The 17811-nt window shown below is 40.0% G+C and overlaps 1 protein-coding gene across 2 annotated transcripts in view; it reads right to left on the bottom strand.

Annotated features, from left to right (window-relative positions):
* Positions 1 to 5274: 5274 nt before the first annotated feature.
* The window catches only part of PSMD1 (proteasome 26S subunit, non-ATPase 1), a 115482-nt gene continuing 102945 nt past the window's right edge, over positions 5275 to 17811 (bottom strand). For both annotated transcript variants that reach the window (XM_009444437.5, NM_001246549.1), the window contains exons 20-25: positions 16493 to 16662; positions 14266 to 14358; positions 12747 to 12833; positions 12016 to 12162; positions 7324 to 7479; positions 5275 to 5500 (exon numbers count right to left, since the gene is read on the bottom strand). In XM_009444437.5, coding sequence (XP_009442712.1) covers positions 7333 to 7479; positions 12016 to 12162; positions 12747 to 12833; positions 14266 to 14358; positions 16493 to 16662 — 644 coding nt within the window. In that variant the 3' untranslated portion in view covers positions 5275 to 5500; positions 7324 to 7332. The remainder of the gene's footprint in view (positions 5501 to 7323; positions 7480 to 12015; positions 12163 to 12746; positions 12834 to 14265; positions 14359 to 16492; positions 16663 to 17811) is intronic.

Here is a 17811-nt window from a genome sequence, read left to right as displayed (position 1 = left end):
AAACTGCTGGGATTACAGGCGTGAGCCACTGCGTCTGGCCGGCCACACCATTCTGATTCAGGTAAAATTTAGTGAATGCCTACTTGAGTGCAGGTTTCTTAACGTAGATTTTCTCTATATAATAGCATCTACCTCTTCAAGTGGCTGTGAGGAATGAGGAACAATGCATGTGATTCTCATCAGTAGCACATAGCCATCGTGTAATAATCAGCCATTCTTAAATCCCTATAACAACCTTGAGGTCAACATGACTCCCTCTGTGCAAATGAGGAACCCATGAAGGGATCCTCAGATGAGGATCTGAACTTAAATCTGAGGCCAAAGCCCATGATCTTCCCATTTACGTGGTTTGGCTTGGAAGGGCCCCTACAGCTTTAACAGTAAAGGATGAGAGGGTGGAACCGAAACTGGAACCCTAGAAACAGCAAAATGCACTTGCTAAGGAAGTGGAAGTGTTTCATTTATAATCGATACAAGAAGGTTGGGAGTTGTCTGGGACAAAGCCACAAAATCTTTGCCCATGCTCATGTCTTCTCATCATCTCACACCAGCTGGAAATTCCAGAGACACTGTTTGCCTGTGCACATAAAGAAAAACAAGGGTTTTTCAAGAGCAAAACTAATGGAAAAAGTCCTTAGCGGGAGCATTTAGTCACTGGAGGAAGAGTGAGAAGAGACATTTAGGTACTTGGGGAAGGCAGCCACAGTTAGCAAATGAGTATGTGACCATAAATTATATGCTAGGGTTTATGATGGTGAGCAAATGTAGGACAGGTTAGGCAAATAAACCAGGCAATGAATGAAAATACGGTGGGGCGGCAATGCGGGGCAATGTTGGGTACTGGGGAAACAGAGAACCTAAGTCAGCCCTGGTGGGAGAAATCATGGAGGGCTTCTTGAAGGAGGTCTTTAAAAACCTCCTAAATAACAAGTAGATCTACCAGATCTAGGCAGAAAATGGCGGGAATCAAAAGAGGTGGGCATTTCAGGCAGAGGGAATGGTATGTGCAAAGGCCAGGTGACAGAAAGCCTGGGTCTTTGGAGGAAGTAAAAAGCAGTTCTGAGTGTGAGGTGAGAGAAGAATGAAGAGACAGGAGGCTGGAGAGACAAGCAGCAGTTCAAGCCTTGGGCAGCCATGTGTACATATTGAAGAACTTGGGCTTTATTTGGTAACAAGAAAGCACAGATTTTTAAGACTAACTTTTTTTTTTTTTTTTTTTTTTGGTGGAGACAGGGTCTCGCTCTGTCATTCAAGCTGGAGCGCAGTGGCGTGATCACGGCTTACTGCAGCCTTGAATTCCTGGGCTCAAGCGATCCTCCTGCCTCAGCCTCTCGAGTAGTTGGGACTACAAGCACGCATCACCACACCCATCTAGTGTGCGTGTGTAGACGATCTCACTTTGTTGCCCAGGCTGGTCTTGAATTCCTGAGCTCAAGCGATTCCTGCCTCAGCCTCCCAAAGTGCTGGAATTATAGGTGTGAGCCATTATACCTGGCCTGATTTGTGTTTTAGAGATCAGTTTGGAGAATGGATTAGAATGGGTCAACTCTGGAAGTACAGACCAGTTAAATGCTTCAGCTGAGGGTACTGAGCAGTGGGGAAGGGAAGTGGATGAACTGGAGAGATAACTGAGATGCCAAGCATTGAGTCAAGGTGAAGCTGGGGTTTCTGGTGTAGGAAACCAGATGGAGGGCTTGGCATTAGCCCGAAGTAGAGCAGGATGGGTGTGGAGTGTGGTTGGACATAATGTTTTAAGTGCTTGTGCAGCAGCCCAGATAGGGACACCAGTGAGTTGCTGAAATGTACATGTCAGAAGCTCAGAGGCTGGGTGTGGTGGCTCATGCCTGTAATCCCAACAGCTTGGTAAGTGGGTGTATCACTTGAGCTCAGGAGTTGGAGACCATCCTGGCCAACATGGTGAAACCCCATTTCTATTAAAAACACAAAAAATTAGCCAGGTGTAGTGACGTACGCCTGTAGTCCCAGCTACTCGGGAGGCTGAAGTGAGAGGACTGCTTGAGCCCAGAAGGCGGAGATTGCAGTGAGATGGGATTGTGCCACTGCACTCCCCTGCCTGGGTGACATGGGATGGACGAAGTTGCTTGGAGAAAGTAGACTGAGAAGAGGATCAAAGACCAAATTCTGAAGGTTGGCAGTTAAAGTGCAGTCAGAGGGAGTGGGACTTGCCAAAAAAACCAAAGTATCTCTGCACAAACAGATGCTCAAATAAAGAGAAATACTATTGATTTGTCAAATGAAGAGAAGGTCAGAGACAGGAGGAAAATTAGAGCAAGAAAGCCAAGGATAATTTTTTTTTTTTTTTGAGACGGAGTCTTGCTCTGTTGCCCAGGTTAGAGTGCAGTGGCGCGATCTTGGCTCACTGCAACCTCTGCCACCTGGGTTCAAACGATTCTCCTGCCTCAGCCTCCGGAGTAGCTGGGACTACAGGCACGTGCCACCATGCTTGGCTAACTTTTTCATATTTTTAGTAGAGACGGGGTTTCACCATGTTGCCCAGGATGGTCTTGATCTCCTGATCGCGTGATCCACCTGCCTTGGCCTCCCAAAGCGCATGAGTCACCATGTCCAGCCCCAAGGAGAGTATTTTTAAAACGCAAGTCATTTACCTGCAGGCCAGTAGGAAAAGACTAGATTCTAGGATCGGTCCCATTTAAGAAACCAAACCATTTATCACTTGCACCTGGTTTCAATGTTGTGCATCCCACTTACCGTCAACCCTGACACTGTGTGCCACAATGACACCATCTGGGAGTAATTGCTGCCACCCTCCCTTCTGTTTCTTCTATTGGTTGTGTCAACTCTAGCTCCTAGCCTGTTTTCATATGACTTTCACTCTTATTTTACTGTAGACTTCCTTACTCCTTGGTTAGCTCTCAGTCCTATGCATTTCCCAGGACATCTAGGAAAAAAAAAAACCTAGCAGGAGGCCAGGCGCAGTGGCTCACGCCTGTAATCTCAGCATTTTGGGAGGCTGAGGTGGGCAGATCACCTGAGGTTGGGAGTTTGAGACCAGCCTGACCAACATGTAGAAACCCCGTCTCTACTAAAAATACAAAATTAGCTGGACATGGTGGCAAATACCTGTAATCCCAGCTACTCGGGAGGCTGAGGCAGGAGAATTGCTTGAACTCGGGAGGTGGAGGTTGCGGTGAGCCGAGACCGTGCCATTGCACTCCAGCCTGGGCAACACGAGCAAAACTCCATCTCAAAACAAATAAATAAATATTCATCAGGAAAGCAGACACCGACTGTCTCATCATAATCTGTTCCATGTAGATATTTTACTTTATAGCTTGCACTTTTTAATGCTATAACCTTTTCAAGATTTAAATTCTGAATTGCACTGCCTAATAGGAACTAGTGCTAACTGCTCCCTGAAGTTCAGTCTATTATTTTGGAAGGAGTGTGATAACATTGGCAGGAGGCCAGCGAATGTACCACCCCTCCCAGACTACTCAATTTTGTACAGTGACATCCAGAGACTTCTGTTTTTTAAACATTTCATATACTAGGGGAAATGTAAGAGATAACTGTCTGAAATGCAAGCAACGTTAAAAGCTTGAACAGGAAGGACATAGCTAATGAGAGGCTAGGAAATGAGATAATCTCTTTTATAGAATCATCTGATATTGAGGAAACAAGGAATTTACAAAGGAGGGGATACAATGAAATTAACCAATGAGTGGTTGATCCTTTGGGATTAGTAACCTTTAGACCTGGACATAAAAACTAGCCTGTGGTAGATGAATGTACTAGGGCTGATCTACTCAGGAATTTGTTTCCTTTAAGAATAGTTTCCCCCAACAAGATTCAGAAAACTACATCCTAAGTTAAGAGTGAAAGAATCAAGGTAGGGGCAAAATGCCATTCCTGTATAATTTTTTAAGCTACCTACTCATAAAACAACACAAAACCCCTGAAATCCAGCTCTTTTAAATTCCATGTCCCAGTAAATCAGAAACATCCATTTCATATGCCAGAACATGAGGAGATGGTGTAGTCGTCAGAATATCAACACTGACTGCTTATTCTAAAAGCCTAGCATCCAAGAAAGGCTTGATAATCTAGAAACCAAAATTGTACTTGTCAAAATTCATTATCCTGTATATACCTCAAATGTCTGCATTTTATTGCTTTTAAATTATACTTTAATTTTTAAAAAACATGAAAAAAAGATTGGAAAATGAGAAAGGAATAAAGATACGTTATCAGATCCTGTGGCTAAATGAAACTAAATAAATTTTATCTATTAACAGGATCAAAAGCAAGAAACAATAAGCAAAGGTTTAACAAAAAAGCTTCTGAGCTGCCTAAACACACAATTCCCTTGGATTATGAAAGGGACTTCAGTAAGTGATGACACCCTCTATTCGATTAAAAAATTGTAGTTCAGGTGGCTAAAGTGGGAGGATTGCTTGAGCCCAGGAGTTTGAGACCAGCCTAAGCCTAAGCGACAGAGTGAGACTCTTTTTTTTTTTTTTTTTCCCAGACAGGGTCTTGCCCTGTTGCCTAGGCTGTTGTGCGGTGGTGCAAACACAGCTCACTGCAGCCTCAACCTCCTGGGCTCAATTGATCTTCCTGCCTCAGCCTCCTGAATAGCTGTGACTACAGGTGCATACCACCCTGCCTGGCTAATTTTTTTTTTTTTTTCAGACACTGTCTAACTCTGTCACCCAGGCTGGAGTACACTAGCACGATCAACCCTCACTGCAGCCTCGACCTCCAAGCTCAGGTGATCCTCCCACCTCAGCCTCCTGAGTAGTTGGGACTACAGGCACATGCCACTGTGCATGTCTAATTTTTTTTTTTTTTTTTTGTAGAGGTGAGTTTTTGCCATGTTGCCCAGGCTGGTCTCAAACTCCTTGGCTCAAGCAATCTGCCCACCTTGGCCTTCCAAAGTGCTGGGATTATAGGTGTGAGCCACCCTGCCTGGCCTACCCAGCTAATTTTTCAATTTTTTTGTAGAGATGGGGGTCTCACCATGTTGCCCTGGCTGATTAGACCCCATATTGAACAACCCACAACCACAACAAAACTGTAGAGAATTCTTGGGGGTGATGAGCAAGGTTTGATTTTTTTCCCTTCCATTATTTTCATGGTCTATAATTTAAGAATAGTTTGACTTTTTCATCAATATGAAAGTCGTGCATACTCATCCTAGCAAATCAAGACTCTGGCTCTTGGGATTTAGGCATTTCATGGTGTGGGGAGGATTAGATACATTTATTAAAAACCCAGGCTGAAAAACAAATGTCTTGTCCATCTGGAGATCTTATATTTATTTGAAAACCAAGTTCTGTGAAAGAGCACACTCAACAGTCATATATCTTCTCTTCAACCAAAGACTTGGAGACAGGGTTCTTCAGGTCAGTGCAGAGGCAACGATACATGCATTGAATAGCAGGTCTCAGCATGAATTTCCTCATAAGCATTCCCAATATGAGCCTGGACAATCTTCTTCAGATAAGCAAGTGAGATCCTGGGAAAGGGAAGAAAGAACAGTAGTAGCTAGGGTCATTCTTAATTTCAAGACATTCTTTTTTTCCTCTTTACTATTAACTGTTGAAATCTAAAACTAGGCCCCAACCCTGCCTCTGCAGTCCTAATATACCAGTTTGTGCCACGACAGATTATAGTTTCCAAACTCCTAATGGACTGAATATTTTACCCCTTTGAAAACTAACAAGATTCCAGTTTCCAGCTATAAACCTCTAAGCCATTTTGTAATTAACTGCCTTGAAAGCTGTAATCAAGTGTTTTCCATGAGGTATTGCCAAAGGCTTGATGGGAGCTAACATGAGTCACCTCAATTCTCAGACAGGCTGAGTGATCATGATAGCCTACGCTGTACTGTACAAGTTGGGTAAAGCTTAGGAAACTATCAAGGCTGAAAGATAATTTTCAAAAGTAAGTTTAGAAAATAGGAAGGTTAGTATAAATCTGCCTTTCTCTAAGGCCCAAACTAATAGTCTTCCTGAGGTATAAATATATTTTCCTACTAATGGCGGGTTTCCACCTTAATATTTATCTGAGATTTCTGCAAATCTTTCCTAAACTGCTAGTCAGTATCTAACACACAGCATGCTAGATTTGCAACCAGACCTTCAAATATAACAAATGATACTGTCCTTATTTTTTTTAAAGAGTAGAATGAATTGGCTGGGCGTGGTGGCTCACACCTGTAATCCCAGCACTTTGGGAGGCCGAGGTTCGTGGATCAGCTGAGGTCCAGAACTTGAGACCAGCCTGACCAACATGGAGAAACCCTGTCACTACTAAAAGTACAAAATCAGCCGGGTGTGGTGGCGCATGCCTGTAATCCCAGCTACTTGAAACGCTGAGGCAGGAGAATCGCTTGAACCCAGGAGGTGGAGGTTGCGGTGAGCCAAGTTTGCGCCATTGCACTCCAGCCAAGAGCAACAAGAGCGAAACTCCGTCTCAAAAAAAAAAAAAAAAAAAAAAAAAAAAAAAAAAAAGTCTGAAAACGTGTTTGTGCTTGGGTGGAATTAGGAAACCTTGATTATGTCTCACAATGTCTTCAAATATGTGATGAACACTCAAAAGAAAATGGGGAAATGAAGAACGACAATTTCATGAAATTAGATTACTCCAAACTTTCCCATCTAAAGACCCCTTTCAACACTGTTAAGACACTGATATAGTAAATGATCTTTGTCAATGGACACAGCCTTGTGGTTAGTCTAACTGACCTCAAAGTCCCTATAAGCACTATGTCTTATACACAGTAGATGTTCAATAGCACCACCATAGAATAAATGAATGTTAAGGCTTCTATGCCAAAAATACTGTCGAAGGAGATGGGGAGAGAGAAAAATCAGTGAGAAGCCTATATTTGTGCTACTCAAAAGTGTCACCTATGGGCCAGTGCCAGTCCACAACTATAACTGATCCACAACAAGAAGCTTACATCAGAATGTAAATCAACTCTATCACTAAGCAAACTGCAATTCAGCTGATGTTTTGGGGAAGACTTTCTTGATGAAAGAAGCGTTGAGCAGACAGATTCTGGAGTAAGCTTCCTATCTCCTTATGGACCTATAAAAATAGTTTGCAGACCAGCCACTTTGAATAACATGAGTAGAGTACGAGTCAAAGAGGAAAGAAAAAGGAATTTGTGGTTATATATGCAGAAAAAGGTTGAAACGGGGAAGTTTTAATACTGTTTAGGTAAATAAGGATTAAACACAAAAGGAAGGAAAAAAGTGAGATGATGTCCTTGCAAAAAACATTTGTGAAGTATTGACAAAGAAGTTTCCCTTCATAATTTTGTTGCACACGCACCTCTGGTCCTTAATCATCAATATACTCAAATGGTTCTGGGGGTTCTGGCTCTTGTTCCTCCTCCTCGATTTTTGGGCCATGTGCTGCCACAGGTTCCACCAGCTCCTCAATGTCTTCACTGGTATCCTTCAGAATGATGATGCCTCCAATAGAGAGCTGAAAACACAGGGGCGTGCAGAAGCGTACACTCATATTTCAAGCGTGCTCCACAATCTAGAGTAAATACTTGTTAAATGGTACTTTAAAACTACTTAAATGATTTGGAAGTGAAAAACTGGAGTAGAACTTTACTGGGATAAAGATAACTGTGATCTATACGAAGTATTTGCAAACGTAACCCAGTAGCTCTAGATGGTATAACATGTGATGCTGTTCTACTTGGATGATGCATCCCAATTCAAGAATAGTTATTTCCCAGCCATGGCCTTGACTACCAGCCTCAGTCTCACTGCAGGAAGAATGTTTACTGTCCAAATATAGTATCCTAATTCCTTCCTACTCAAGATGTGGTCCTGGGCCAGAAGCATCATTATCATCTGGAGCTTGTTAAAAATGCAGAAAAGCTGGCCCCACCCTAGATCTGCAGAATCTGCATTCTAACAAGATCCCAGTCAATCTGATGCACACTGAAGTTTGAGAAGCAGTCTAATGCATACTGTATGATTTGTGAGATGATAATCATTTTGAACACGAGAGTGTATACATTAAAAGCCAATTTTTTCTCCAGCAATTTCAGAATGATGGAGAGAATAACACAGATATCCCGGGTTTTTCACTTTAATCTATAAATCCACGTGATGCAAGCTGATGAAAAAATACATGGGAAACAAAAGGGAAGTAGACTGTAGCAGCAATTCTATTAAGCCCTCTCCCAAACATATTACAGAAGGTAAATTCAAACACTAAACTATTCACCCCTCTCTGGTGTGCTAATCTTATTCTATTTGCTTGCCTGTGTCAAAGGAAATGGAAAGCTGCTCTATGTAATTAAATCAGTCAACAGTGGCAGGGCACATCTGGAAAAAGCATATTTCTACCAAAGCACATTACTGGGAAGGAAAAGAAGCACAAGTACATTAGTTAAATGATTCACATATGTATAAGCATCTCTGCAGTTCAACCTAATCCAATTTTTACTCATCAGAACTCTGCCCTGCTGTGCTATAAAACTGGTGTGCTTCGTGAACTCCAAACTATTTCCCTTCTCCCGACACACACATATCATACATTTTTCTACAACCCCTTCCCTTAAAAAGTTTGCTTTCCTTGAAGAGGATCCATTTTATGAATGGACCCTGCCCTTACTGCCAATACTCCCAGAATGGAGCATAGGGCCACTGTCCTAATCCTCCATAGCCTAAAAGTTTACTTGAACCTAATGGACCAAATGGAGATGAATCTCCTACCAAGCAGAAGAAAATATCCACGTTCACATGAGGACTTTCTATTTTTTGGAAAATGTGGATCCAGGTTATGCTATTTCATGCTTAACTGGAATGAAATAATCCAACTTAATCAAAGGAAGGCCTCATCATACAAAAACAACAGTAACACACACACACAAAAAATCCCAAAACTAATAATCCAAATCAACACATGGAAAGGGCTGTTTATAGCTATACATGCTCTAGGTTTGTTAATGCTTTACACGTTGGTGGGAAAGTTCACACCCTCTATGCATAAGATACACAATTTTCTGTTCTCTGGGGAGGCTAATTACAACTGTAGATATAGGCAATGAAACACTTCCTCTTGCCTCATGGTGGACAGGAAGCAGGGTAGGAATGTTGTTTCCAAAACTACAGCTGCCTCTTTCAAATGCAGTGTCTGAGGAAGGGTCCCATGACCTTGCCACTGAGGGTAGGGGAGTGAGTCACTGCACATACACAGAGGCAGTGTTTTCTTTTTTAAAATGAGATATATTAACATAAAATTCATTCTCTCAAAGCGTACAATTTAGTACATTCACAAACTTGTGCAGCTATTACTACTTCTGCTATCTAATTCAAAAATATCTGCATCAACCTAAAGAAACTGTGGGCCCATTAGCAGCCACTCTCCATTCTCCCCTTCCCCTGTCCTTGGTAACCACCAATCTAACTCGTCTCTATAGATTTGCCTTTTCTGAATGTTTCACATAAAGGGAACCATACCATATGCAGTCTTTAACGTCTGGCTTCTTTTACTTAAAATAATGTTTTCAAGGTTCACACACACTGTAGCATACATCAGTAAGTCTTTCCTTTTTATGGTCAAATAATATTCCATTATTATCTCACATTATTCATTCATCAGTTGATAAGACATTTAAGTTGTTTCCGTTTTATGGCTATTATGAATCATGCTGATATGAGCATTAGTGTATAAGCTTTTGTGTGGGCACAGTTTTCTCTTCTCTTAGGTATGGAATGGAATTGCCAGGTCATATGATAAGACTACATTTAACTTTTTGAGGAACTGCCAAACTCTTTTTTTCCACTGTGGCTGTAACTTTACTTTCCCACTATTACTCTATGAGGGTTCCAATTTCTGCATATTCTTGTCTGTGCGGTCTTTTTGATTACAGCCATCCTGGTGGGTAGAATGTGGTATCTTCTTATGGTTTTGTGTTTCTTTTTAAATTAAGAGATGGGGTCTTGCTATGTGCCTAAGCTGGTGTCCAGTGGCTGTTCATAGGCACAATCATATTGCACTACAGCCTCGAGCTACTGGGCTCAAGCAATCCTCCTGCCTTGGCCTCCCACGTAGCTGGGACTGTAAGTGGGAACCACTGCACCTGTTATGGTTTTGATTTCCATTTCCTAATGAGTAATGATGTTGAGCATCTTTTCATGTGCTTATTTGCCCATCTGTACATCTTCTTTGGAGAAATGTCTATTCAAATCATTTGCCTGTTTTAAAATTAGGTTGTCTTTTTATTGTTGAGTTGGAGGAGCTCTTCGTATGTTCTAGATGTAACTGTCTTATCAGATAAATGATTTGAAAATATTTCCTCCTATTCTATAAAGTTTGTATTCCCTGATTTGTGTGTCCACTAAAGTCAATGCTCATTTAACTTAGTAGTCAGCTAACAACTGGACAGGAATTTCCTTAAACACTTTGGAACACAAAGTCTCCCACTCTTTGAAGGAGTGTGTGTGTGTGTAGGGCTATACTTTCAACAGGATTCCTCATTTCTTCCTTGCACAGACATATGCAGTCTTTTAATTCATAGGTGGACCAACTGTTATAGCTATCTCTGACTTAATTTGAGCAAAGGCTTAGCAATCATTTAGTTTTCTACTGTGGTGTACAGTGTGCTCATATGGCCTAATGGCATTAAGCATGTGCCTCACTGTCTTAGTTCATAATTATCAAAAACACTAGTTATTTCACGTGCTTAGAATATGCTCTAGTTGTGTCCTAATACATCTGTTCTGGATTCCCATGCTACTGGTAAGATAAGTTTACAGACACAGTTAGAATACGTTCTCTGTAAAACCGCCACCGAGATGAACCAGGTTGCAGATCAGACAGTGACTGCATTAAAGGTATCCATTGATGATTCTGTCCATTCATTTAACACTACACAGCAACTACTACAGATCAGGCAGTGCTACAGATTAGCATTTACCATTGTTTTAGGTGCTTTACATGTAACAACCTATTTAATCTCCACAACATCAACAGGAGGTAGGTAGCATTACCATATCAATTTTACAGATGAGGAAACTGAAATACAAAGATTAAATGACTTGTCTTAGTCACACAGCTAACAGTAGAAATAAAAACCCAGTTATGCCAAATTCCAGCTCTAAACCACTACATACACTATCTTGCATCCCTTGGGTTTATCTCTTCTAGCTGATAAATTAGTCAGGTAAGACCCCGACTCACAATTATAGGTAGGAGTTGCCTTTGACCCACCATCAGGTTGATAAGAATAAGTTTACTCCTGTATAAGGATAAGGATCTAGAAATCGAATCTCTGACATTTTAGACAGATCTAGCATCCGGATGTCTTGGATGGGTCTACTGATGGTGCTCTAGTTATCTACAAGAACCTGGAAGATAAAGGCAGTATCACACTCATATTTCTGATAAGCATTTGTTTTTAACATGAAGCACTCTGTCTTGGAATAAATTAAATTCCATGAAGATCCTTTTCTAACTAAAATGCAATGCATTTATGACAATGGTGTAATGAAATAGAAAAAAAAAAAGACAACGGTGTAATTACCATAGTAATCAATACTTATTGAGCAGTCCCAAGTCTTGTTCTCAGTGCTTGTTCAATCTGTGCCTCATTTCTGAGTCAGGGATGGTAATCTCTGTTTTATAATAAAGAAAACTGAGGCAGAGAGAGATTTAGTACCTGGCCTAAGGTCACTTAGCCTGAGCAGTATACTCAAGATTCAAATCCTGTATGCTTGGCTGTAGAGTCTATATTCCTAATCAAATTGCTGTATTAGGAACTCCTACGTCGTATGTCTGTGGTAGAAGATGGGAGTTTGTAGGGTTACACAGGGAAAAGAAAAATTCTCCCAAATCTATATGAAATGGAAAAGAACATTCTCTCTTTTGTTAAATAATTTCTTAGAACTAGTGAGCTTGCTCCAATGCTTTGGAGATTTATCATTCTCTATCAATATTCTATTGTCCTATGGATTAATATCCCACTGGTATATACAGTAAGAGTCACTGGTAACTTACTGGTTTGAAAGGCTGGTATCTACAGGTCTCCGGCATGGTTAGGACCTTAAGCTGGGCAGGCATAACTCGGGCTGGGTTATCCAATAACTGGAAGTTTGGCTCAGGTTCTTTTTTCTTCTCCTTTTCCTCCTTTTTCTCTGCCTCATCCTATAAAATAAAATTTAAAAAAAGTTCAATAGAAGTTCATTTCTGTTCCACAGAACTGAGTAACATCTGAAGTTTATTGAGCAGCTATAAGGTACAAGAGGTAGTGGTCGGTAGTAATGGAAGCACAACTAAAGTGCTATCAGACTCAGAGGAGGGAAAAGTAACTCTGCTTAGGAATGAGAATGGTATTTGACTTGGTTTTAAAGGATAAAAAGGTTTTTCCACCAGCAGAGATCAGAAAAAGGTCTACCTAAACAAGTGATAATCCCTTTGCTTGAAAGGGTTTTTCTTTCTCCACCTCATCATCTTGTCTGTGAAAAACCTACTTTGCCCTTCAAAACCTATTTTAGTTGTCATTTGCTCCAGGAACTTTTTACTGATTTGTACCCTTCTATTCTTCCCACAAATGGATATATTTTCTAGAGTCTCTTTCAAGTACAGTTTGATGATTCCACATGCTGGGAACAGGATAATTATTTGAAGGAAGCCAAGAGCAAGGTAGAATAATATTCGACTAAGGAAGAATCTCGACCATGACAGAGACAGAGATACTTCAATCCACATGACCACCAAGTTATACCTACCACTTCCATTTTCTCCTCCTCCTTTTTTTCCTTTTCTTTTTCCTTCTTTTTAGCCTTGGCAGTTATAGATAATACAGCAGTAGAAACCTGGGGAAATGAGCAGGGTAAATTGTTGTAATCCCTTACTGACATACAAACATGCAAGCCCTAGAGAACTCAGTCCTACAACACTATTCTATTTCCTAGCTGTATTACACACATATATATATATATATCTAAAAATCAAAGAATAAATGGGAAAACTAAACAGGACATTTACTGAAATAATTTACTACTCTTGTCATCAAGTGAATCTTTAGTTCTTGGAGGCTTGTGTCCAATATAACTCTTCCCTTTTTTTGATCTGTAGCCTACCTTGGATATGAATTTGCTCTCATGTACTTCCAAGATTGAGATTTGGGTGCTATAGCCTTTTTGCTTTACGGGAAAGCAATGGAAAATAGAACAATTTCCTTTAGCGCTGGCTGTAGCTATCCTCTCTGGACTACATGTCTTACAATGCTAATACACAGTGGGTGAGTGGTTAGCCTATATTATTCTCCTTCATGGGTCTTGCTGAAAACAAAGGTGAAAAGCTGGGCAATACTGGTGTAAAAGCTGATTTTGTTTCAGACCCAAAGGAGGGTCTGAAACATTGCTGATGAAACAAGATGCTGTCAAGGCTATTCCTTAACTGCTACCCTCAAATTTGGTTAATTATCCTTACTTATACACAAAATGTACAGCAAATAATCAACAACTGGCCAATATGAAAATTATCATGAGAGAAAGAGCCATTTTCCTATATATAAGGTATCAAAAAAAGTATAATTTTACTGAGTAAAACTTTATGGGCAAGTACAACTCTTTAATGTATTATTCTTTAATACAGGAGTGTCCTCATACGCAGTTGGTAGGAGTATAAAGTGATTATGTCCATTTTGAAAGGCAAATTAGTTAATAACTATGAACATAATGTGCATTACTTTTGATCAAGTAACCTGACATCCAGGATTCTAACCTACAGATATACTCACACAGTGCACAAATACATGTGTATAAAGACTTTCAATTCCAGGCTCACTTGTGTAGGGCTAACAAATGAGAAATAACCTTAAATGAATATCAAAGAAAACACTGGTAAAACAAACAGTACTACACATAGTAAAGGCATTGTTTTGCAGCTCTGGGAAAAAATGAGATCTGTATACATTGAAAGTTTTAAAAATAAAAAAATATATAGTTAATGTGAAAACAAGATGCAGAAAAGTATGTAGAGAATAATTTTATTCGTGGTATAAAAAGTACTGACATGTGCAGAGAAAACCTTCAGAGGGATTCAGAAGTTGTGACTCCTGTGACATGAGACTTGGATGACCAAGAGACAAAAAGGACTTTTACTTCATATTCTTGTGTAATGTCAAATGTTAGCATAAGAAGTGTTACTTTTAAAACATAAAACATAGTTAAAGAAAAAGTAAAATACTCAGTGGCTCCTATATTTAAGTACAAATGCTGCTAAAAGGAACAAAGAACCTACCTTTTCCTTTTCTTTTTCTTTTGGTACTTCCAGAGGGGCAGGATATGCAAATGTGGATGGTTTACAGTTCGATTTATACTGAACTTTCGGCATCTGAAGAAATTCCATTAAAATAACATTGGCTTTAAGTACTCTGTGCTCTCCACAAGCATACGGATACAAAAGGAGACCAAAGTTTTAATGCAGGCTATATGTTCAACTATGTTATGACTCCTCTCTGAAAGCCATGTCTACTTTTACTGATTTAGTTTTTAGGTTCTTTACAGAATTACCTGCAGTTCTCTATACTTTTCTTAATCTCTGTGCCTTTGAATGGGCATCCCTTTATCTTTATGAACAAACCAACCTGCTTCAATGGGTAAGTCCTATTCATGGTGTGAGCATCAGATCAACTGTTCTCTCCTTTGTAAAGCATTTGATGGTCTATCCTGCATACAAACTGCCATTTCCCTTCTTTGTACCAGACTAGTAACTTACACTAGCCTGAATACAATTTCCACACCATATATAATCATGCCTTGTAAGAGTGTAACATGAGCCTAATAGAAAGTCAGCTTCACATTACCTAGTGACCAGTTTTAAAGTTCTTTGGTCTGAATTTTTCCTTTCTTTCGTTCTTTCTTTTTTTTTTTTTTTTTTGAGATGGAGTTTCGCTCTGTCGCCCAGGCTCTGGAGTGCAGTGGCGCAAACTCAGCTCACCGCAAGCTCTGCCTCCCGGGTTCACGCCATTCTCCTGCCTCAGCCTCCCGAGTAGCTGGGACTACAGGTGCCCGCCACCATGCCCAGCTAATTTTTTTTGTATTTTTAGTAGAGACGGGGTTTCACTGTGTTAGCCAGGATGGTCTCAATCTCCTGACCTCGTGATCCACCCGCCTCGGCCTCCTTTCTTTCTTTCTTTTTTTTTTTTTTGAGACAGAGTTTCACTCTGTTGCTCAGACTGGAGTGCAGTGGTGCAATCTCAGCTCACTGCAACCTCTGACTCCTGGGTTCAAGCGATTCTCCTGCCTCAGCCTCCCAAGCAGCTGGGACTACAGATGTGCACAACCACACCCGGCCTGAATTTTTCTCTATTTACCCAATCTGCATTGATGGAGGATGATAATAAATACCACCATAAGGACAAAGAACCTTATCTTCTCCATCCCATTTTCATTACAAAGAGTAAAAACAGCAGTCATAAAATTGTTTGGCAGAGAATAAAACAGGTTATACAGGATGTTTAATTACAATGTTAAAAGTTGGGGATTGGGAAACCAAGGGATTCTTGTTCTGACAATAAAGCTGCTCAATATTTACAAATGTGAGCAGTTTTAGTACCGAAACACTTAACGAAGGATAACTGGCTGTACAGCTATACTGAAAAAATCAATACAAAGAAATATTCTATTTTTACCAGTCAGTTTTAAGCCTAAAACTTTTCCACTCTGAAAATGTAGTAGAACATTTTAACAGTGATGACCAGATGTAAGAGTTATTTAAAGGTCAAAAAGCCTTTCGACTTTTAAAGAACAAGAAGATGAATCATCAAGTCACAGGACTAAGAAAGACCTAAACACAAACTCCATTAAAAAAATATGACCACAAATGTGATGACAGGGCACGCAGTGCCTTAAATTTCTGACTTAAGTCAGCAGTTACATTCCATCAGATTCCCTAGCTCCTCACAGTTGGTCTTGTTTCCTGCTTCTACCAAAGGGTCATCCTCCTATTTTGCTTTTTCCCTTTAGTAATAATTCTTTCTTCCATCAACCACTCGAGTATCAGATAACTCTGGAAGATTTAGTTTAGGTTTGCATTCTTCCTTGCCCAGATTACTGCAATAGCATTGTAATGAGTTTCCACTGATACCAGAAAGATCTTTCTAAATGGAAATCTCATGTTCATTTATCATTTGAAATCCTTCGACAGTTCCCAGGCTTTAGTATTAAATAAAATTCATCAGAGTGGTATATAAAGCCTCTTCATATGTTTATATTTAGCCCCCTCTCTCACCATTCTTTCTCAACTAATTACTTGAAGTTACACAGCTAGTAAGGAGATATGATTTTCAAAACTTTCAATGACACACTCCATTCAAAAAGGTGACGATTCAACTTGAAGGGAAAATGTTATTATAAGATGTTAACTCATCTTTAAAATTTAATGGAAATCCTTGCAAGTGGGCGGTAAATATGAATAAGATACGGTGAACAGGAAATACTACAAAGCTGAGGTCTCACAGACATACCTTTAAGTCCTTGTTAAGGCCAATGACACAGGTAGGGGTATAAGCCAATGACAGGAAGTGTGAAAGAGGAAACCAGAACCAAAACTGGGTAAATACAAGGACGCCAACCACAGAAGGCATATGAGTATGCCCAGTCCTGGACTGTAAGGAGATTGTGACATTATGACCACCTGTAGAAAAAGAGAGAAACCATGAACAATAATAGTATTGTCCTATTATTATAGTAGGACAATAATAACGATATCTTTCTTTCTTTCTTTTTTTTTTTGTTTAAAGAGATAGGGTGTCACCGTTACCCAAGCTTGGGTGACAGAGTGAAACACTGCAACCAAGTGCAGCAGCACGATCATGGCTCACTGCAGCCTCGACCTCCTGGCCTTAGGGGATCCTCCTCTTTTAGCCTCCCGAGTAGCTAGGACTACATGTGCGCGCCGCCACACCTGGCTGATTTTTAAATTTTTTGTAGAGACGAGGGTCTCACTATGTTGCCCAGGCTAGTCTCAAACTCCTAGCCTCATACGATCCTCCTGACTCAGCCTCCCAAGTCTTGGGATTACAAGCATGTGAGGCACTACACCCAGGCAATAACAAAGATCTGTAAGTGCTGCAGTAGGGAAACATCTGGTGATGATTTTAAAAGCACAATTCATATGTGCAGTCTAATATGCAGTCCTTGGAATTAGTGAGTTATCCAGGCTCTCCAAAATTGGAAGTGTACTTTTAACTGGATTTAGCACACATCTAGACTTACTTTCTCTATAGGCAGGCGTTTTTCAAAAACTAGGCCTGAAGGGTATGAAAACTGTGATGCTAAATTAAGTATTAATCTGCATTATATATTGGCTTTTCATGTGTTAATAAAAAGCAAAGTTTTAGTATATACTTTTTGCACAGCATAGCAGAGGCAAGCATAGATAGTTTGCTTAGTTTTACTCTTTCTGCTTCAATCATATGCAAATACATATTTATAATATACTTACACATTTATAAAAATTTATATAAAACAGTAAAGAATATGTTCTGACTCTTGGTCTTTTAGGTGCTAAGCAGCATAAACATTATTAGAATTTTGAGAAATATCCCTTACAAATTATGAAGATTTATATGCAGCTATATAAAAATCTATGAAAGCATTGAGCATTACCCTACGAATTATTAAGCCACTTAAATTGGTGGGAGGAGCTCTGACATTAACTAGCCCTGTAACCGTGGACAAAACACTTTATTTCTAATTCCTTTTCTCCCATTAGCAAAATGAGGGGTTGAATTTGAACACTTGAACGAGAACACTACCACTTACAAAAGAAAACTTAACCTCT

This window comes from Pan troglodytes, chromosome 13, assembly GCF_028858775.2.
Source record: "Pan troglodytes isolate AG18354 chromosome 13, NHGRI_mPanTro3-v2.0_pri, whole genome shotgun sequence".
Classification (NCBI taxonomy): domain Eukaryota; kingdom Metazoa; phylum Chordata; class Mammalia; order Primates; family Hominidae; genus Pan; species Pan troglodytes.
Note: the sequence above shows the minus strand (reverse complement) of the source record. Positions and strands in the feature narration are given on the sequence as shown.